The 23,879-nt window shown below is 40.3% G+C and overlaps 1 protein-coding gene across 1 annotated transcript in view; it reads left to right on the plus strand.

Annotated features, from left to right (window-relative positions):
- The window catches only part of SPATA16 (spermatogenesis associated 16), a 205,164-nt gene that overhangs the window by 132,772 nt on the left and 48,513 nt on the right, over positions 1 to 23,879 (plus strand). Inside the window, exon 6 of the mRNA XM_041002591.1 lies at positions 2,287 to 2,434. Coding sequence (XP_040858525.1) covers positions 2,287 to 2,434 — 148 coding nt within the window. The remainder of the gene's footprint in view (positions 1 to 2,286; positions 2,435 to 23,879) is intronic.

Genomic DNA, 23,879 nt, shown 5'->3' on the forward strand with positions numbered 1-23,879 from the left:
TTTAAAAAAATATGAAAAACCTAAAGTGTGAAATCTAACTCCATTATTAGTACAAGCAGCAATGCTTCACCCCTACTCTTAACTTTGAAAATGAAAGAAAAGTACCTCTAGTATATTTGATTGATGTGTTTAAAACTGATCTATTTGTTACCTACAGGAGACACATCTGACTAACAAAGATCGGTAGAAACTATATCTCATGGATTTTGAGGTTTTTGTGGTTTTTTAAAGATTTATTTCTTTTTAGCCACTAGGCTACCGCACCAGACCCCCAATCTCCAGAATTCTAAGAAAAAGACTTTTCTGCTGTTCAAGAAACTCACTTTCTGATATTTTGCCTGGCAGCCCTGGAACACTAATTCTGGAACCAAGAACCTTTGAAGACAGGAAAATCAACTTTTAAATGTAGAGGTCTGGTCAAGCCATCCCAGGATTGGTTTCAGCGGTGGACACATCTGACTGGAGGAATCACTGCTACTCAAGACAAGGGCTCTCTAGGCGTTCTGGAAGACCAGTAGCTGGTTCTTAATCTGTGTCTCTGGATCCTGTACTTGTTGCCAGCGTTACCCTTGATGGCTTTCCAAAAGTAAAATAAGCTTTGACCCTGACATACACAACCCCGTGCAAACTATTTCAGTGCTGGCTCTGGATGCAGCCTCAAAACCACATGCTTTTATCTCTTCCGGTTCCTTGGATTCAGAAAGAACAGTGTTAGGTTCCATTATCACATATTAAGAAATTTGAATTTCATTCAGAAACCTTACCACCATTTTTTTTTGCTTAATTCAGATGCAATAATGGTAAAAAGGATTCTTTTCTTCCAAAAATACATTGCAATACTGCTCTTTTCTTGAAAGCATGGATGGCTCCAGGGGCTCTGGAGTCTCTAAGGATGAGCACATGATGAGGAAGTTCAAGCAGACTACCCTGTTGCAACCAATTGCTTATTGCTTTTTACATCAATAAACATGCAAAATGCTATACCCATTCTGATATAAATTGTTATTTAGTAAATGATCCTTCCTTTGGTAGAAAGCTCACACATTTTTTTTCTCTATTTATTAATGCTTTTCGTGGTGAGGGGAAATTTGCATTTCTACAAATACCTGGGAATTTTTCTAACACGTTGTTTTTTGCCATTATCAGAACAATGAGATACATACAGTCATTGCCACTTATTCCATAACCAAACCTCACTAGAAGGAAAAGCTTCTGGAAACCAGTGAATGCCTCTGAAAACGTTATATAACTTCCTGTTGGCCTGTTGCGAACAGTGACAGACCGTGGTAAAACAGGAGTCTTGTGATAATAGCAAAACCCTATCCAGAATAATACGGGAGCAAAGGTCACTTGAAGAAAAATTCTGAAAGAGTTGACTCCATCTCAAGTAGATCGTATGGTCCACAGAGAAAAGAGCCTTTGCTGGGAGAGACCTAAGCAAGGCTTTTCTCGTTCCCAAGGTGTTTCAGGCATTAGAAGGAGGGGAAATGACATCCATCTACTTTACCAAGCCTTTCATAGAAAATACTTGGCTCTACAAAATCCACCACATCTTTCTGGCTTGTTTTTATAAAGCTCTGCTTGTATAAATCGCTTACCATTGTCTGTTTATAAGTTAATTATCCTTCCAGACATAAGATTTTTAATTTTAAAATCATGTGAGAAATGATATGCTGGAAAATAGAAATATTTGGACCCGGAGCAGCAGCCTAATGGCTAAAGTCCTTGTCTTGCACATGCCAGGATCCCATATAGGTGCTGAGTCTAATCCCAGTAGCCTCGTATCCCATCAGCTCCCTGCCTGTGGCCTGGGAAAGCAGTCGAGGATGGTCCAAAGCCTTGGGACCCTGCACCCGTACGGGAGACCCAAAAGAGGCTCCGGGCTCCTGGTTTTAGATTGGCGTGGCTCCAGTCGTTACAGTCACTAAGGGAGTGAATCATTGGAAGATCTTCCTCTCTGTCTCTTCTCTGTATATATCTGCCTTTACAATAAAAATAAAATAAATCTTAAAAAAAGAAAACAGAATTTTTTTTGTCTTGAGATAAACTCCGTTTAGAGGAGCCTGTTTGCCCACTTTTTCATTTAATTGATTTTCTTAATATGTTATAGTATTTCTAGAACTAATTAAAGTTCTGTTCTAATGAATGTTCAAGACCCAAATCATGTTATCTTTGCAGTATAGTATATAGATTTTTTAATCATCCATAAAGGTAATTAGACTTTTTACATTCTCAAAAAGTCATAGATTGTTACTGATGCCAATGGGACGGTGTGCTTCCTCCCAGGCCATGATTGAAGAAGCCATTACCAGAGCTGAAGCTTTCTCCGTCATGTACACACCGTTTGCAACCAAAGTGACAGCCGACAAAATAGACAAAGTGAAAGAGATTTTCACAAAAACTCATCCTGCATATATGGAGTACATCTACACAGGTAAGACTCCACTGCTTCAAGTTACCGGCTGGCTCCTTGTTTTCATTCAAATACAAGGCCCTTCCTGATTGGCTTGTTCATGGCTTCTGTTTCAAGGATATGATGCTTAATCTAATGGTTTGAAATTAATAAGTTACTTTTAAGGCTTTAAGTAGGGCTTGCCTTATAGGTCTTATACCATATTTCTCAGGCCCTGTGTTTCTGTGTTTGAAGAAGAAACATTGAAAATGGGAAGCTCTAAGATTTAAATAGTAATAATAATAATAATAATAATAGCATATGGTAAAATGTCACTTTCCCCATATTCTTCATTGTTAGACTAAAGGGTTACAATATTTCCCCAAAACTTGTTTTCCTCCCCAGAGCGCACTCTTTCTGCTTCCTGCCATCTATCCCACATTTCCCACCTTCCTTTTTTCTTATGTTCTTAAATCACTGCTGTCCACAGATGATCAAAGCAACCAGGGATACTAAAGAACACTCAATCACAACACCGAGATTATTTTTTCTTTATTCATCTTTCTACCTTCGAAAGTCACTTGTTCATACACATTCATTCAAAACTCGTCTTACTACTCAGTATATGTCAAGTGTAACTTTGAATTAAGAGCAGGGCACCAGCATGGTGGTGCAGCAAATTAAACTACTGCTTATGACATCAGCATCCCATTGTAAGGAATCTCATTGATTCTTGACTGTTCCACTTTTGATCTAGCTTCAGCCAGTGCATGATGAATCCAGTATGTGAGTTCCTGTCTTGGGTGTCTTCTGTCCATCAGGCGCCAAGACAACCAAGGGGTCAGAGCGCAGGGCTCTTCTGCAGCAGAAACACTTTAGACAATCTGGTGGTGAAGAATGTCCATTTATTTGAGAGAAGTCACAAGCTTATATAGGAAAAGGAGGCAGGCAGAAGGGCGGTCCCAACAGTACTGCTACTGAAAAACAACGTTGTGACTGGCTAATAGATAGGTCTATCTCTCTGGTCCACTGAAGATAAAGGTCGGGAAGCACAGGAAATTGTATCTCAGGGCAGACTCATTATCTGCTGAAAAGCAGAATAAATGTAACATTTGACTTCCTAGGGTTGTTTACAAAGGAAGTCTTATCTTAGCAGAGTGGAGAAGAGAGACTGAGGTGCAACCCATGTCTCTTATTGCATGCCCAGTGAACAGGTCATGTTGGGGTCTGTTAGCCAAGCGTGCAGTGTGCCATGTGCCTATGGCCTCCCATATGCGTTAGGCAGGTGGAGATCCAGGGGTGATCTCTCACACGTATACCAATATGAGAGATTCAGATAGAATCCCAGGATCCTGGCTTTGCCTGGGTTCAGCAGTGGCTGTTGTAGTCTGCTTTGTAGTAAACTAAAGAGCAGGAGATTGACCCGTAACATCAGCATCCCATATGGCTGCAGGTTCCTGTCCTGGGACTTCACTTCCAATGCAGCTTCCTGCTAATGGTCTGGGAAAGCAGTGAAGGGTGGTTATATAGGTCCTTGGGTCTCTGCACCCACTTGGGAGACCATGAAGAAGCTCCGGGCCCCTGGTTTTGGATCATCTTAGTTTTTGCCACTGCAGCCATATGGAAAGTAAACCAGGAGGTGGACTAGATCTCTATCATTCTGTATCTCTGCTTCTCATTCTCTCTATAAATATGTCTTTTAAATAAAAATAAAATCTTTCAGAAAGAATAGATCTCTATTGTTCTTCTCTTCAAATATATAAAGCTTATTTTCAAAAAATGAAAAAAATAGAGATGTTTCTGGTTCTAAATGAAGAACCATCAAACAATGACTACCTCACTTTTTAAAGATTTATTTACTTGCAAGGCCTTATTTACTTATCAATGGCCATGGCTGGATCAGGCGGAAGTCAGGAACCAGGAATGCCATCCTGGTCTCCCCCAAGAATGACGGGAACCCCATTACTTGGAACATCATCTACCACCTTCATAGGTGCTGTAGCAGAACACTGGATCAGAAGCAGGGCAACGAGGGCTCTTACCAGCACTCCAACATGTGATATCAGCATTTTAACGGATGACTTAATCTGTAGTGCGAAAAGTGCTATGACAAAGCCACAATAACTACTGTATTAAGCCAAATATCTGAAGAGACGCACCTCGTGTTACACTCATCTGCTCTCTGTTCAGGCCCTTGAAATTAAGGCATTGATTCATAGAATTGTGAATGCGTTTTGTTTTGATCACTTTTAAAGTCCCAGGCACTCTATATTCATTATCTCTTGGTAGTCCATGCTATTTTCTATCCAGAAAATAGTAACCAGAAAAGACAAATTACATTTGCAGAGAAAACAGATAGCTAGTGGTGGCAGGCCTTAGATTTGAACTCACATCCTGCTCATATGGCTACAGTATTTGCCAGTAACAGAAGCATTAAATGCAAAGCCTTTGGATTCCATTCTCCATGTTGAGAGTCATTTAAAGGAAAGGTGTTGCTGTGGATGACTGAACAGTAAGTCCCTGAGAACCATTGGGAATTTTAAAAATTTATTCTTATTAAAAAGTCAGATTTACAGAGAGGAAAGAGAGACAGAGAGAAAGCTCTTCCATCTGCTGATTTACTCCCCAAGTAGACACAATGGCCAGAGCTGAGCCAATCTGAAGCCAGGAGCCAGGACTCTTTCCTTTCTTCCATGCAAGCACAGGGTCCCAAGGCTTTGGCTCATCCTATATTGCTTTCCCAGGCCACAGGCAGGGAGTTAGATGGGAAGTATAGCCACCAGGATAGGAACCGGTGCCCATATCTAATCCCAGTGCATGCAAGGTGAGGACTTTAGCCACCTTGGGTAGGCTACCATGCTAGGCCCTACCATTGGGAATTTTTTTTTTTTTAGATTTTTATTTATTTTTATTGGAAAGGAAGATATACATAGAGGAGGAAAAATAGAGAGGAAGATCTTCCATCCATTTGTTCACTTCCCAAGTGAGTGTAATGGCCAATCCAAAGCCAGGAGCCAGGAACTCTTCTGGGTCTCCCACGCGGGTGCAGGGTCCCAAGGATCTGGGCGGTCATCAACTGATGTCCCAGGCCACAAGCAGAGAGCTGGATGGGAAGCAGGGGCACTGGGGTTAGAACTGGCAACCATATAGGATCCTGGGCGTGCAAGGCGAGGTCCTTAACCACTGCTCTGTCGTGCCGGACCCACCAATGGGAATTTAAAGACAGAAAAAGGAAAGGAAAGGCGGAGTACATGCTAACTTTACTACTGGTGCTGATTTGCTTTGTTTGAGCATTTTGTAAGGACATAGATAAAGATGTCTCAAAACACATATTTTCTTGCTAATTACTGTAAATGGTTCACTGTCTTGTTACAGATACTTAGCAGGTGGGGTTTCTGGACCAGAGCACAGGTAGTACATAAAAGTCATGGTCATCTAGCTTCATGGAAAATGGAGTCTGTGTCGGCTACTTCCATTGCTGCTGGCACACCCTTCAGAATGAAGAGTTTTTAATGAGGGATTACCAGTTTGCCAATATTTCTTCTGATGGAATGAATTACTGTGTTTAACCTGCTTTGTGGAGAAGTCATGAGGATTAATTAATACTTAGGAAGCACTATCGCTACCAAGAATTTAAAAACAATAACAACATTAATGAGCAAGACTCATGTCTCATGTAACTCCGTCAAACCTGTTATCAAGATGAATTATGATCTGTTAGCAAGATAATTTGTGCTAAAGGATCATATAGTTTGGAAGAGAAGATAATTGTAAGTTACTGATGATTGTTTCTATTATTTCATAATTACTCATTACTAGGTCTGTAAGCGCTGTATGAAAACAGAGCGAGGAAAGACACAGCTTCTAGAGGGGAGTAGAAGGTAGGAAAGACAGTGGGAACTAATAAGGCTATTGAATTAATAAGAAGTGACTAAGGGATGTTCCCCAAAGTCCTCACTGGGATGATGTTGAAACAATTATTGTTTGATCATGGCTTGATATGTAAACTCAGTCTTGGAAGTGTGGCTCCTTTTCCCCTAGGCAGTGACAAGGGGCATGAGAGCACAAGCAGGGAAGTGGGAAGGTCCTGTGTTCTTTTGACCATCTGCACATTTCTTCCAGGAGGGCAGGCGTTAGAGCCAAATATAGTAGCTTGGAAATGAGTCACTCAGAAAGAGATGAGACCTGGTTACGTAGTTTTCATGGTATTTTCCCCAAAGCCAGGATTTCCCTTCCATCAGACTTGTAGCTAGAGTTTCTAAAAGTTCTGTCCTGACAGTTTAAGTGATTTATTTCAGCAAGTATTCATGCAGCAGATGTAAAGAGATAATCTCACAGAAAATACGTGCAAACAAGACTCCAACCTTTTTGCGCACCTGTATTGTGTTCTCTGCACAGATTCGGAGATAGACTGTTTTATTGTCATGCAGACATTTCTACGCGTTTGTCTCTTTCCAATTACTATTTAATCATATTCACTAGCTTCCTTATCCTTTCCATGAATGTTTCTTCTTTTCTTTGCCTGGCTTCATCTTCCCCGGTATTCAAGCATTTCTGGAGTTCTCGGCACGTGTGAGAGAAGCAAGCCGGCTAGTCCCACTAGAGATCAAACCTGGTGGCTTGAACAGCACCTCATCCATCTACGTGACAAATGAAGAGACCCAAGAGCCCTAATATCGACACAACTCCAATCCAGTCTCTGAAGAGTCCCTTGTATATGCTGGTCTATGAACCCACTCACCTTCTGAGTCTTGCTGAAAGATCCCCTTCATTCCACGGGAGTCTCTGCACCATGTTGTATTACTCTGCCTTTTCCCCACTTCCCAGGATCCTAGGAACAAGAATATAATTTACAATCAAGATGGGTAGTTTATTTATCTGATCATTGACTCAGCAAACACTTACTGAGAACATATATTGCATATACTAGTCTAGATGGTGCCATGACTATACCTACTTCTGAGAAGGCATCAGACTTACATTTTTGAAAAAAGGTTTGCATATTTTTAGTTTTAATAGGTTGGAAATAGTCCATACATATAATTCTAAGAAAATAATACCATTCCCTACCTCCCTCCTTCACTTATCCATCAGCACCACTTCGCCCTCCCCTTCTTTCTTTTTGTAACTTTTATATAATAAATTTTTCATTTACATTACATCAAGGACTTAACAAATTAAAAGCAAAGAGACTCTGGATTTATCTAGGATATAGGCAAGAGCAACAAATAATAATGAAATGGAAATGTGACCACTTTATCCATATGCATTTAATTTTAAATGAATCATGGGTTATTGAAGCTATAGAAATACACTTAACCATTGGTTTGACAAAGATATAAACAAAGATGGACACAGCGATATTTGCAGCAGTGCTGCTAAACACTAAAAGAGGAAGAGGTATTTCTTCCTCTTTTCCTTTTAAACGATGGCTCCCACATATATGTGCCAATATGGGAATGTGTTTGTCATATTCTATTCACCATAGTATCCTCCAGGAACATCCATTGTGTTGTAAATGTTAGAACATTACTTTTTATAGATGGATAATATTCCACTTTATACATATATATCACATTTTCTGTATCCATTCATATGATGATAGGCACCATTTGATTTCTTATTTTGGCTATTATGAACAGTGTGTTATATACATGATGATGTAGACATCTCTTTGATATTAGCACTTTCATGTCTTTGAGGTATATGTGCAGAAGTGGGACTGCTGGGTATTTTGACAATCTATTTCTAGTTATTTAAGCAATCTCCATACTCCTTTCCGCAGTGGCTGCACTTTTATTCCCACCAACCATGTAGATGTGTTCCCCTTTCTCCATATCCTCACCAACATCACTCTTTCTGAGATTTTAGCCTTTTTGATGCTAGAAGTGATGTAATATGGTTCTGATTTGCATTTTCCTGATGATTAGTGACAATGGGCGATTTTCACATACGTGTTGGTCATTTTCATTTTGAGAACTGTATGCTGAGATCTTTAGCATATTTTTTAACAAAAGTGCTTGTTATTTTATTATTGAGTTCCATAAGCTCCTGAATATCCTTTCTTGAATAGGTAGTCCATGATGGTTTTTTTTAAGATTTAACTAATTTTTGGAAAGGCAGATTTACAGAGAGAATTAGAGACACAAGAGAAAGATCTGCCATCTGCTGGTTTACTCCCCAAATGGCTGCAATGATTAAAGCTGAGCCAATCCAATGCTAGGAGCTAAAACTTCTTCTGGGTCCCCCAAGCAGGTGCAGGGTCCCCAAGGCTTTGGATCATCCTCTGCTGCTTTCCCATAAGCAAAGAGCTAGATGGGAAATGAAGCAGCTGGGACACAATCAGCACCCAGATAGAATCCTGGCACATAGGGAAAGATTAGTCAATTGAGCCCATCATTAGGCCCATCTCATGAACCCTGTTTCCCATTCTGTTGGCTATCTCTTCACACTGTTCATCTTCCCTTTGGCTCTGAGGAAGGTTCTGAACTATATATAATCCCATTAGTTTAGCTTGGTTTTTTTTTTGTTTGCTTTTTTGTTTTTGTTTTTTGCCAGTGCTTTGGGAATCTTGCCCAATAACCATTCGCAATTCATAGTCTCCTACTGAGTTTATTTTTTTCATTTGCTCAGAGTTAGGGATATAATTTCATCCTAGTATATATGAATATATGGAGTCTGTTTTTTCCAGCAGCATTTATTAAGGAAATTACCCTTGTACTACTGGATGGTCTGAGCACCTTTGTCAAAAATCAGCTGTGTATGTAAACTAATTTCAATGTTTTCTCTTCTAGTCCATTGATCTTTATGTTGTTTTTATGCTAATACTCTGCTGTTCTATTATAGCTTTGTGTTGTGCCTTGAAATTGGAATTTTGTTGCCTTAACCTTGATACATTTTCAGGATTCCTTTAGTTATTGTAGGCCTTTTGTGATTTCCTGTGTATTTTAGGATGATTTGCTTTTACTTCTGTGACTAAGATAATTGGTAATTTGGTAGCAATTCCACTGAGTCTGTAGGTTGCTTTAGAGAGTGTAGGTATTTTAATAATATAATTCTTGTAATCCATGAGTAAAAAAAAAATCTTTCATTTGTTTGTGGGCTTACTGGTTACTTTCAACAATTTCTGACAAATTCAACAATTTCATTGTAGATATCTTTCACTTCTTTGATTAAATATATTCATAAATATTCAATTTTATGACTACTATGAATGGGATTTCTTTCTTCTCTTTTACTGAATTCATCATCAGAGTATAAAAGGCTACACTTTTGTATATTTATTTATAAACCACAACCTTACCAAATTGGTTTATAAATTCTAACAGGTTTTTGGTGGAGTTTTTAGGACTTCCAATATACAAATCACATCATCCACAAACATGAACATTTTTACTTTCTCTTTTCCATTTACAATGCCATTTGTTTCTTTCTCTTCCCTACTCACTCTTGCTAAAACTTCCCATATTATTTTGATTTGCATGTTTTACTAACCTTGCATGACCTGGGTGGGTGAATGATCCATCTCGTGTGTTGTTGGATTCTGTTGACTAGTATTTTGTTGAGAATTTTTGTGTCTATCTTCATCAGGGTTATCACTCTGTAGTCCTCTTTTTCTGTTGTGTGTCTACCTGGCTTTGGTATTAAGGTGTAGTTGTCTTCAAAAAGAGAGTTTGGAAGGATTGATATTGTTTTGAATAACTTTTCTTGGTTTGAGGGATTTAATTACTGATTCAATTGCCATCCTTGTTGTAGGGCTCTTTAGATTATTAATTGCATCATGATTCAGTTTTGGTAGACTGTATGTATCCAAAAAATCTGCCTTGTTTATGTCTCACAAGTTTTGAAAGGTATTGATGCCTTCACTCATTTCAAGCAATTTTTAAATTTCCTCTGCTTTCTTCTGTAACCCATTGTTCATTTAGCAGCACATTGTTCAGGCTCCAAGTACTTGTATATCTTTGGGAGTATTTTGACTTGTTACTCTTTGATTTTATTCCATGGTGGTCTGAGAGAATGCATCGTATTTTTCAAATTTGTTAAACTTCCTGAGGCTTATTTCGTGGCTCATAATATGGTCAGTCCTGAAGAAGATTCCATGTACTGATGGAAAACAAAAAGTGTATTCTGTATCCGATGGGTAAAAGATTCTGTAGATGTCCATAATTTTACTTATTCTATTTCCTGGTTGAACTCTTGTTTCCTTGCTGAGTTTCTTTCTCAACAATCTGTTCATTAAAGTTAGCGGCTGTTAAGGCTTGCCGCTATTACTGTTTTTGAATCGATTTCTCCTTTAAATTCCACTAATATTTGTTTTGTATAGCTAGGTGACCTGGCATTTGGTGTGTATACATTTATTATAGTGGTTTCTTCTTACTGAATGGATTACTTGATTATTACGTGTTGTCTTTCTTCATCTATTTAATGTTTTTCATTTCAAAATCCATATTATCTGATGTGATAATGGCTGCAGAAGCTCATTTTTTCTTTCTGTTGTTGGCCTGGAATATGCCTTCCAACCTTTCACCTTCAATTTCCACATATCTTTGTTATGAGATATGTCTTCTGTAGACAGCAGATAGGTTGGTTGTGTTCTTTGATCCAGTCCACTAATCTATGGTGTCTGATTGATGAGTTTAGGCCATTTGTATTCAGTCAATATCAATATGTAATGACTTGGTCCTGTCATTATGGTAATGGGCTGTTCACAGTTTGATTTAGTCTTCTTTTGTCATTTTACCGGGAGATTCTGCACATTGCCTTCGGTTTTGGAAGGTGCTATTCCTTTCTCTGTAGTCCATCTTTAAGGAACATTTTTAGTGTAAGTTAATTAGAAACTAAATCCGTCACCTTTTGTTTGCTTTGGAAGCATTTTCTTTCCTTTTCACAGGCAAAGGAAAGCTTTCTGGGTGTTATTCTCAGATGACAAATTTTCATTTTAGAATCTAGAATAGGTCACTCCACTCTCTTCTGGCCTTTAGTTTCCTCTGAGAGGTCAGTTGTGTGTCTGATTAGGGTTCTTCTCCAAGTTAATTGACTTTTCTCACATCCATACTCAAGGATCTTTTCTTCCTGTTTAACCAAAGAGAGCTTGTTCATTATATGCCATGGAGAGAATTGTTTTTGATCAACTCATATGGGAATTCATTGCCCCTTCTCTATTTCACTTCCCAGTTCTTCCTCCATGGTAGGGAAGTTTTCAATCACTATTTCATTGGATATGTCTTTGAACCCAGCTTCTCTTTCCCCACCTTCTGAAATTCTGATAACTCATGATTGATATTTTAATGCTGTCTGTTGATTCTTAGATGCTTTTTTTTAGCTTGCCTCAGTTCCTCTTACAGCTTTTTGACTATTTCATTATTATTGCAGGAAGTGTCTTCTAATTCTGAGATTCTTTCTTCTGTCTTATTCTGTCATTGAGGCTTCCTGCTGAATTTTGTATTTTGCTGCATTGTGTTCTTCAGTTCTTATAATTTGCTTGATTTTCTTTCAGTGTTGTTATTTCCTGTGTAATGTATTCCTTAAATTCCTTGAAGCCCTGTAGATGCTTCTCATTGTTTTTAATGAAGTTTACAACATTTTTTAAATATTTTTTTCATTTTTTTAATTATATATATTTTTTAATTACATTGTATTATGTGACACAGTTCTATATAGGCATTGGGATTCCCCCCACCCCTCTCCCACCCCTCCCCCCATGGTGGGCTCCCCCCATTGCACAACCACAGTTCAGGTTTAGTTGAGATTCCTTCATTGCAAGCATACACCAAGCATAGAGTCCACTATCTCATTGTCTGGTCAAGTTCAGCAGCTTCTTGGGGAAACCCTCCCCGGTCCGAAGGCAGAGTCAACAGAGTAAAATCCTGGTCAATTAAAAGCCCTGACATAACATCAGCAACAATATATAACGTTAAGGGATAAATTGACAAAGTATTGAGCAACCAATTTGTCAAAATTGGATGCATGGTCTTAACAACTTCCTGTGACTATTTCAAAGACATTTCAATAATTGAGGTGCGAAACAGTTTTAGGAAGGGTGTGCAGAGAAATCTTCCATACGTTGGTGAGGAGTACTTATTCCCAGTGTCCTACCTAGTAAGTTGTGTGTGAGTCCATACTGACCAAGCCTTCCTTGTTGTACTCTGCCTATCCATTCCAATTTGTGAGTGTGTGTGTGTGTGTGTGTGTGTGTGTGTGTGTTGGGGGGGGGGGGCTCTGGAGCATCCCTCATGGTCATTGCAGAGAGGGTGGGGACCCGAAGTTAGAGCTAAGTAAGAACCAGAGATAGCTCCTCTCCCTAATCCTGAAGGGAGTTTACTGTTCTGTTTCTGAAGACCGCTCAGGTTTCCTGGTTGTTGTTCCAATGGCCTTGAATCCTATGATGAAGGATTCAGCTTCTTCCATCTAGTGGGGTAGGTCCAAAGGGGCGGAGGGGGGGATGTCCTCTGAGTTCTCGGCCTCCGAAGGCATTCCAGTACCCCATAGTCTCTTTGGCAGTTGGGATGTGGTCCTTGGCGCCCGTACTGATAGCCCTTGGTGGGGATCCGGGAGTCTCCAGGTTTGGGATACAAGCCTCCTCCTGTCCACCTGCTCCACTCTGTGGTCCCCCACTGCTCTGTGCACATGACTTCCTGTTAATAGGTTGTCAGGGTCGCTCTTGATTCCCCCTATATGTCTTTGTAGTTTTACTGTTGTCTAATGTTGTCTTGAATCTATTGTCTACAAGTTACCTCTTATGTGCCTAAGAGGTTACACTACACGGCTTCCTCACACGTTCACAGGAGATGGAAGGTTTCTTTGCTCTCCCACCCAATTTCTGAGTAGTAAAAGGTTTTGAAAATATATTTGGTTGTGCAATTTTAAAAACACTTGGGTTGAAACCATATTAGGTAGAGGTCCATCAGGGGAGACTTATATCATTGGGAATCTTTAGGGTTGATTCATGTACCCAAAGCCCTGAGGGTTTATCATGGAGCTTTCTAAGCTGCAATCATAGAAACCAAATCCCAGAGCTCCCTGGCCAGTCGGCCAGCAGGCAGAACCTACCGCCAAATGGCGCACTGGCCGCCCATACTGGCTAAGCACGCGCACATGGTAGCAGCCGTGTGTGATCCAGGCATGAGATGCTGCTTATACCGGGGCCTTCCAGCCACCGTAGACTACTTCCCCAGGTTCAAGCTCCACCCCCTCCCAGTCCTGCCCCCAGCTCAAGCCCGCAGGCGAGCAGTGAAGCAGTCGGACCCGCCTCACAGAGCTCCGTGGGTAGTCTATGGCGCTCCGGCAAGCCCGATACTGGGTCTCAGGTTCCTCAATGTCTTCCTCAGTTAATTCTGAGGCTATTGCTCCTTGGCAGGGGAGGCATCAGCAATATTCATAGTGCTCTTGGTCATTGCTATTCTGATTAGCAGATTCTTCTTAGGGCCAATTTTTAAACTGTGTTAGCCACAGGTCTACAGTCAACTTCACTGATCCCATTTTCATGCCACTCCCGCCTGTGAGTTTAGGCTCTCATTTTACCACAGTCTCTGTTAGCCCAGCTCCCAGCTCACCACTCTCCATTCCCTATGATCCCATGCTGTGGCTACACCATTGCCTGCTCAGCTTTCCTCTCACTCTTAATCCCAGTAGGATCCAAAATTAGAAAGACAGCAGCCATTCTAGATCATAGGGTTGTCTGTGGTGCCAATTGCATAGAATTTTTTTCCTTCCTCTTCTGGCCAGAATCTGTTGGCCATTAGGTCTAGCGGCCAGCCGGACCTATTTTGGATTAGAATATGTGGGATGCCAAGTTTATACCCATGTCCTTGTTGGATCATTGCAATGTGTTGATCCAGAAGTGATGAGCACATGTGCTGGTCCCGGTTGTCCCTTCCCAGAGCCTTTAGCACGATAGCCAAAAAGGCACCCAATGTAGTTGGCTGGGTCATTAAATCCACTATCTTCCCTCACCCAACTACTTGGATGCTAACATTCTGCTTCTGCTCATGATTAGATTAAACAAACCAGCAAGACCTGCAGGTCTGGGGACAACCCAAACCGATTTTTGATGGGACTTGTAGAATGCCAATTCAGTATTGTTTTCCTACTGAAACTAGTACAATGCATTAAGCTGGAAGTGAGTTCTCCTCTGGTTTTGCATATGTTCAACCTGCAGATGTCCCTCCCCATAGCCTTGGTTACAGTAGTCAAAATGGCAACCGATGTGGCACTGGTGGGGATAGGGGCCATGAAACCCACCCTTCTCCCATACCCAACTACTTGAGCTCTGCTACTCTGCTTCTGCTCATGGTCATATCAAGCACATAAGCAGAATCTGCAGTTGTATGGTTGAGTTCACCTCCTTAGTTCACAGTGAATGCCCCTTCCCAACTGGGAGGCTGATGGAACTCTGATGGTTGCTGGGTTATCTGTTCATTGCAGCACCCTCGACTGTCTCTATTGCTTCCCATGTCCATGGGTCTGCAAGTGTCCCTCTGACATTGGCTTGTCCTTTCCTATTTCCCCAGATCGTGCCCTCTCTGCTCCTCCTTGACTAATCCTTCTTCATCAAGTTTTACTTATTTATGTATTAACTTATTTGTATGAAAGTCAGACCTGGGGGGTTGGGAGAGTGGACTTCCTTTTGCCTTTCCGTTCCCCAGAATGCTGCAAAGACCAGGGCTTCCATCCCCACTTTGTGGATGGTATGGGTTCAAGCACCTGGTCCATATTCTGCTGGTTTCATCAGGCCATTAGTGGGAAACAGGATTAGAATTGGAGCAGCCACAAGACAAACCATTGCCCGTGAGGATTGTTGGAATCAGAAGCAATGATTTAACCCAATATGCCATAAAATTGGCTCGATATCCTTTCTTTTGAATGGAGTTGGTTTTATTGCAAAAGAATTATGGATTTGTCAGAAGGAAGGGTATCACTAGGTTGTTTTGACTTTGGTTTTAGAAGAGCCCAGGAATATAATCTGTGGGCAATTTCCTTTGTTTGATCAGTGTGAGTTGTGTCGCTCTGACACAATGGTCTAGCCTGCTGCAATTCAGAGAGATTAAAGTATAGATTGCTTTGAGAAAAATGTGGGATTTTTAGGATTTTTTTCTTCAAACCATAGAGAGTTTGTTGTCAGTCTCCTTAGAGATTGTGAAAAATAAGTTAGTGCCTTATTTTTTATGCTGAAGGAGAAAAAGTACTTATCCCATCAACCTCCAGCAAGCCCGACTGATACTGGGGTTTCTGATACCATTTTCTGTGGCTCTAGCACTGCATGATGTGGATGGGCCCTCCCGTAGGTTCTACTAGAAGTGTTTAGCAAGTGTTATGGCTTATAACACCAATAGTTTTAGAAATAGTACCATGAATATGAGGGAGCCCTACTCCTGTCCAATACCAATGAATGCAAGATATTTTACTCTGCTGGCTAAGACTCTAGCACAATGAATCCAGGGAAGTTCTTGCTTAGGTTCATCAGGTAGATTGGAGTGCAACTGCGAAATTTAGCATTCATTCTTCTAGTCCTTGTGTGGCATGGTAGAATGCCATCATCACCCAGACCTCTCAGCATGATATCAGATATCTTATGGGCTGTTGCTAGTGCCAGCCAACACAAGCAAAGGGTAATACGTTGACTTTATGTAGAGTAAGTGAGCATAACCCTTGAGCTGATGTTCTAAAACTCCCACAGTTGCAGGAGATCTGTCTTTTGCCCCACAAGTTGCTTTGACTCCAATTTCTATCCTGATCACTCTGGTATCCACGGAAAAGAAATCTGCTGTGCGACTTCTCAAAGCCCAAGCCAGTATTCCATGGAAGTGAGAGAAGAGAGGGAGGTGATGTGGCTTCCTTTCTAAAAGATCAGCAGTTTTTCAGAATGAAATCAGCCCCCCAGATTGGAGAAAAGGTCAGTGGATGACCTTTCAGTTGAATCTGTGGGTGGCAGGACACATGGAAATTTTTTCTTACCTTGATTTGGTAAGACAGCAGCTCCCTTTCAGAAACTGGCTGCACTACACAGCCAGCTGCAGCAATGTATCTATCTACCTGCTTTTGTCCCACGGAGTCTTCATTGTTTTGTCACACGACCACTAAGATTTCCGTCACTCAGACCACTCAAAATGTGGACCTCCCTTTGTTCTTTCATGTGCCGGGACATGAAGTCAATATGGCTACACCCTATTCAGCAATCTTGGATCTTGGCTCAAACTCTTTAATAACATACATCCTCATTCTCCTATAATATCTGTTCAGCTAAAACCTAAACTCTGCTGTGAAATGGAAAGCTGCAACTGATTAAAAGAAAGACGGAGATAAAATCAAATGGGTAGCAGATTGGAACTAGAGGTCCTTTGCACTGATTGAGTAAAGATTGTCTAGTTCTTTACCAAGCTTCTTTCTTTTTCCCCTCAACAACAGAACTGAAATCCACTTCCAGACTCCTCAGAAGTTAGGGAAGTTTTTGTTACTGAGTAATAGCCAGTGGAATTGCAAGCATAAATAATATATGTTACTTCTTGTCCTGGCCTACAAAACTTTTCTGTACAAAACTCTCTTTACCTGTTCACTGACTGAATGAAGAGGTCCGTGGAACCACAGGAGTCAAAAGGTTGAATTTCTGAATGACCATGTGGAATTTCACTCACTGAATACCCAAATGGACAAAAAAAAAAAAAAGAGAGAAACTCTTACTTTTGATCTCTGGGCAGAGGCTACAGAGAGATGGATCTTTTGTTACATCTAGTAGCATTGCTGTCATATACTTTAACTGTCTTAAAATCGGAACAAGCAGCTTCCTACTTCACCTAAAACAGCATAAATTCTTGCTAATTCTCAAGTGATTAAACAATTCTCTAAGTTCTATCAACTCCACCCCCAGAAGCAAGCTGAATTTGTACATATACTCTTCTGCCTCAAATTCCCTACTCCTTCCATAGACAGCTACAGTAGCACGTTATCATAAATATGTATTTGTATCCAACCACAGTAAGATAGCATTTTGGAGAGATAGCAATGCTCCATTGGAAATAAGATAGAACTGTGAAGTTCTTGTTGCAACAAGGCAAAAGGAGGTTCTACGTTAGAATTTCTGAACTAAAGAAAGCATCTTAACGAAGGTCATACAATGTGTACCTTGAAGTTCTTGGATGAGGAGTCTACCTAAGTTTTGCTGGAGTAGTAATTATTATCATTAAAACTTGGAGCCTGGAGACTAACACATTTAATTTTCCCTGCAGAGGCTGGCAAGCAAACTTCTAATTCAGAATCTCTGCCCAACTCCAGGTCACCTTCATCAACTCTAGAAATACTGTGCTACTTAATTCCTGGTGGTGTAACAGTGCAGTGAACGCAGCAATAGCTGGCAGTGACAGTGGTGCTAGGCAGGGAAGGTGTTCTCAATGAAAATTCCAGAACAACGTCTTCTCTCAAGCCAGCCCTGAGTCCATTGTCCCCCCCCCCATCAGATTTTTCTACATGAGCACAGATGCAAGGAAAAGAGGGTTTATTAAAGTAATTTATGCTTAACTGTATTCAGGCTTAAATATTTTTCAGTTTTTTAATTGAACAAGCTTACTAGATTGCAAATTAGCTCTACAATGATTTATCCCAAGAAAACTCACTCATCTTTAGTGGCAGCTACCAGGATTGCTGTTATAATTTCTGGAAGACTGATGGAGGAGGCTTAAAATTCAAGCCTGACTTGTGGAACAACCCCTGGCTTATGTATGCTCAGAAGTTTATTGTTTATCCTTTATGTTTCATGAATGTGGTAGGTCCTACCAAAAAAAATCTTAAAATAATTTTATAATACAGCTGTGCTGCATTGTATTTCTGGGGTTTTTTTTTTTAGTAGCTATCCATTTTTCTTATTTAAGGAAAAACCCAGTTTGATTCATGCTGAGAAGTCAGGGCATATAAAGCAAACAGTAATTCACCAGCCCTAGAATGATTATGTTTTCATTTATAAAGATTTTTCTTGAGATTTTTATTTATACATTCCAATAAAATAATGCAATTTTGCACAGTCCTTAGTTCTTTCATGGTTGTATTTTAATAATAATAAAGTAATACAATAAGCATATCCTGTCTCCTCTTGATGAAAGTATCAAGATTTATTTGCTAAATAAATAAATATTCAGTAATGGATCTCTGCTTAGTAATGTTTAATAGAAAAGTTTCTGGATCAGATATCAATTACTTGAACACTTAGGAGGATAGAGTCATATTTTGCCTTTCCAAGGCAATTTAGCTCCCAAGAGTAAACACACGTGTTCAGAGGGATAATATATTGCTTTAAAATAGAACTTTAAAAAGTGTTTGCACTGAAATGCATAACCTTGTTCTCATTCAGTCATCATTCACTAGTAAGGATAATATATTTCTTGTGTTTTCTGAAACACAAAGTTAAAATTACTCGTTATAGTCTTTCTTCTTTAAATTATTATAATTTTATCATGAGCAAGAGTGTTCAAGATCAGGCCATTTCCTCTTTGTAACCAGCTTTCTCAAATGGAAAAAGTTATAGAATCACAGTGTCTGTCTCCTCAATTTTATTACAAAGGTGTTATAGCCAGGTTGGTTATAAAGATGATAAATCATCTTGTACTGCACCACGTATAAGGCCAACATCCCTCACGTATAGGGCTAACATTTCTGTTCTTAAAATATTAAAATGTTCATCTTCCCAGTAGGGACTGCAGTGCTCTGGCATTGCTCTATCAGGTGGAAGCCATGCTTCTTCCTGAGCAGCTTGCACATCCTCTGCATCAGCAGGTCACAGTGCCGTTTCCCACTCTCTGTTATCCACTGTCCTTGACCTTCACTGAACCATATTGTTCCCTGCTTGGTGTGTTTTCACTGGAATTCTAAACAAAGGCAGACTTGATGGCATTTAAAGAAACATCAGCCAGTAATTCAAATATGAAGTAGGAAGGATAGGAAGCTTTTCTTCAGCCCCTTGAAAGGATCCAACAGGTTGTATCAGGGTGAAAGAACTGCATTGAAGGATGTGGCAGGAAGCGGACAAATATTATAGATAGTGTATCCATAAATTTAACAAAACCTTACAGAACGCCTACACATAAACACAGACACAAGGAAACCTCTCAAAAGTCAATTTTCCTTCTTGAAATTTCCCAGATATACTCACTGAATCTATTCCTAAAGATTAGCTAATCCATTTCCAGTATCAACCCCGGTTGCCTTTCCAGTCTCTAGGTTTCTTATTCAATACCAGTTTTCACAATCTGCATATGAACACCCCAGGACCATTTTTAAACAACCACAGCTTACTCTAGTAGGTTAGCAAATGCTAACACAATTTCTCCTGCCACCTACAATGCTAGCATCCCTGAAGGGTACCAATTTGTGTCCTGCTGTTCTGCTTCCCCTTCCTATCCTGCTCTTGCTCAATGTCTACAAAAGCCATGGAAGATGGCCCAGGAGTCTGAGTCCCTGGATCTGGTTTTCAGATTGGCTCAGCTCCCACTGTTGTGGTCACTGGGGGAGTAAATCAGTAGATAGATCTTTCTGTCTCTCTCTCTGTAAAACTGCTTTTCTAATAAAAACAAATCATTTTTTTAAATGATGCTGCTAAGGATACCCAAATCTCATTCCAGAGTGCCCAAGTATGATTCCCGACTGAGGCTCCTGACTTTAGCATCCTCCCTTTGTACATTCTGAGAGGCAGCTCCTCACTGGGTGACTCTCTTAGTTCGGTATCTACTATGTGTCTGACTCAAATTTAATTCCCAGCTCCAGGCCCTGGCCTGGCTCGGCCCTGGCTATTGAAGGCATTTGGAGAGTGAGAGTGTATGGTAAATACCTGTGTGTCTCTCTGCCTCTCCTCTTCCTCTCTTTCACTGTTCTGCCTTTCAAATAACAAAGGAAGTTATTCTTCCCATCTGATTGCACTCCATGAAAGCCCTTAGATTTAACTATTAAATATGATACTTATTTTAGGATCTTATAGGAACCTGTTTATTATACAGTAAAATATTCCCAAATTTCTAAGGGTTCTCTTTTTCCACCATTTTCTTAGTTTTTTTTTCCTATTTGAAACTATGATTATGATGTTTTTCTCCTGTCATCAGTTAACTAATGCAAAAACTTACATATATCAATCTTCTTTTTTCTTAAAGATTTATTTATTCTTCTTGGAAAGGCAGGTATACACAGAGGAGAGAGAGAGAGAAACATCTTCCCTCCACTGATTCATTCCCCAAGAAGCCACAATGGCCAAGACTGAGCCAATCCAAAGCCAGGAGCCAGGAGCTTCTTCTGGGCTTCCCACACACAGTCACAGGGTGCCAAGGCTTAGGGCTGTCCTTGACTGCTTTTCCAGGCCACAAGCAGGGAGCTGGATGGGAAGCAGAGCAACCAGGACACGAGCCAGCACCCTATGGAATCCCAGCAGATGTAAGATGAGGAATTTAGGCATGAGCCATCTCAGCAGTCCCTATCTGGGAATTCTTGGCTCTTGCCTTTGAACTGGCTCGGCTCCAGCCATTTTAGCCCCTTGGGATGTAGACAAGCAGAAGAGAGTCTCTCCTCTCTGTAGACCTGCTTTTCAATAAATAAATAAATAAAACTTTATAAAGTAATAACACTAATCCTCAAACTGTTGTCTTTTCTTTTTAGAGATAACTTTTTTAAAAGATTTATTTTTATTGTTTTTTTATTGGAAAGGCAGATATACAGAGTGGAGAGACAGAGAGGAAGATCTTCCATCCGATGATTCACTCCCCAAGTGAGCGCAACGGCCCATGCTATGCCCATCCGAAGCCAAAAGCCTCTTCTGGGTCTCCCACGCGGGAGCAGGGTCCCAAAGCTTTGGGCCGTCCTTGATTGCTTTCCCGGGCCACAGGCAGGGAGCTGGAAGGGAAGCGGGGCTGCCGGGATAGAACCGGTTCCCATATGGGATCCCGGGCGTGCAAGGCAAGGACCTTAACCACTCGTGCCACCGCGCCGGGCCCCCAAACTGTTGTCTTAAATAAGAAAAACAGTTTTCTCAGAAATTCAACTCTGAAGAATTTATGACTATTTTACATCTCAAGTATAGTTTCAGGATGCTGCATTAGCTACAGATGTATTGAACTGCTAGCAAAACTCTTGTATAGAGAATTTGGGATTCCAGTTAGTAGAAATAAGCTCAAACTGACTTCAGTATTCTTCAGCCTGCAAAGGGCAGGGAGAAGCCTGGAGCACATTGGTTTACATGGCTGAGAGCTTTGCAGGTAGAACATTCAGGTATAGCTTGAGCCAATAGCCCAGCCCAGTCCAATAGCTTATTGTTTTAGTTCCACAGGAAACTTTATTCTCAAGTTCTGCCTCAGGTTTTAAAATCTGGACCATGCCTTCAAATGCTAGACTCTCAAATGTAGCAACAAAATGTTCAAATGTCATTACAGATTTCTACTTGCACTGTCCCACAAGAGACTGAATGGATCTCAATTATTCATATTGATCCAAATTGAAAAGTGTTCATAAGTGAACCATTAATTGAAATCAAGGGAATATCATTGATTAACTGATTTAAATCAACTGGGTTCTAGAAGAGGGGGGATTTAAGAGAATCTTCCCAAAGGAAAAAAAATGGGAAGGAAATGCATGCTGGGAACTCAACCAGCCAATAATCATCCCAGCCCTTATAGGTCAGTAAGATGGCAATTTATTAGAATCCTAGAAAACTGTGTCATTGAACTCTGATATATATTGAAGGAAATAGCAGTATTTTAAATATTTTTGTCCTCTTCAGTTCTTCCTTGGCAAGGGTGGAATTAAGGAACGCCAATGGAGTAAAATCCAGAATGAAGATCCAATACAGTTGATTAGGCATAAAGCTTTGCAATCAATAGTAGTTGTCAGTAAAATAGAAAAGAACTATCTATAAAATCCTGTGGGGTTTCTTGCCTTTCTAACATTTTCTGTGATAGGTGAGAGAGAACTTAAACAAAAATTGGTCTAGGAAAAGTAAACCAGCAGCCTAAGGTGAAAATAAGGTTCTTATGAACATAAATCAATCTTTTCCACTTTCATTTGTGATTTTGAAATCACAATAGAAGTCAAAGAAAAAATATAACTTATTGTACAAAGATTCAAAGTAACTTCCAAGATAGAGAATGGGAATTTAAAAAGTATATAAGGGCCTGGCGCGGTGGCGCAAGTGGTTAAGGTCCTCACCTTGCACGCCCGGGATCCCATATGGGAACCGGTTCTATCCCTGGCAGCCCCGCTTCCCTTCCAGCTCCCTGCCTGTGGCCCGGGAAAGCAGTCGAGGACGGCCCAAAGCTTTGGGACCCTGCACCCGCGTGGGAGACCCGGAAGAGGCTCCTGGCTTAGGATCGGCATAGCATCGGCCGTTGCGCTCACTTGGGGAGTGAATCATCGGATGGAAGATCTTCCTCTCTGTCTCTCCTCTCTGTATATCCGCCTTTCCAATGAAAAAATAATAAAATAAATCTTTAAAAAAAAAGTATATAAGATAAAACTCAGAAAATGATTGGAAAAGAACTAATGACAAAGTGTTGGCATTCTGAAGGTATTTTAAAAACTAAACTCCAAAATTGATCACTAAAAAGATGTCATATAAAACTTGCATGTTCCTAACTCACACTGAACAATTGGGACCTTTAGAAATGAGATTTTGCTCTAGTCCAAAATGTCAGAACATTTGGTAATAGACAAAGGGCAGGGAAATGACAAAGACATCGGAAAACACAGGAGAAAATGAAACTTACAGAAAAACACTAACAAATTTGTCCATTTTTGAGCAGTTTTAAATTTCATGATTTGTTCTTTTAAAATATTTTTGTGGGGCTAATGTCACGTGGATACCTGTTCTAGTCTCAGTTGTTCCATTTCCAAAATGTAAAAGCCCATGTAAAAGCCATAGATGATGAAGCTTCTAGCTTCTGGCTTCAATCTAGCCCAACCAGGGTTACACTAGAGCTCTGGTATGGGTGCAGCACCTTAAGCCACACACAATGCTGGCTCCAGTGTTTCATGACTTTGTGGGTACCTTTGTAATGCTGGCAGTGGGATTCTCTCCACTTACTCAATCTTTTGTGACTAAGAGTCCATATTTTTCAGAAAACAAACCACAGTACAGATACAATATGATAATGAAACTTGATTTTTCTGTCTAAGTGAATCTGCTCTATACTTTCGGGCATCTGTTCTACTCACATACCTAGCAAAGATTATTTTACCACACTCACCTTTCGTAAAATGAATAGAGTTAAGTTAGAATGAAAATAAAGGCTGTGTGATTTTTTTCCCCCTAAGCTTAGAGACATAAAACAAATTGTGTCCCAGAAACTCTACACATCTCATTCATTTTGGTTTTTTGCAGTTCTATTATCATTTGACTCATTAAAACTTCTCTGAGTTTGAAAAGGGTTGCTTTTAAATTCGTTGAGCACCAGCAAAGTCTAGGAGCACAGATACAAGTCTAGGATGTGATCTTCAAGATGGTCATGCTTTGTCAAAGAAGACAAGCATA

This window comes from Ochotona curzoniae, unplaced genomic scaffold (genome assembly GCF_017591425.1).
Source record: "Ochotona curzoniae isolate NIBS_2020 unplaced genomic scaffold, NIBS_Ocur_1.0 scaffold_2587, whole genome shotgun sequence".
Classification (NCBI taxonomy): Eukaryota; Metazoa; Chordata; class Mammalia; order Lagomorpha; family Ochotonidae; genus Ochotona; species Ochotona curzoniae.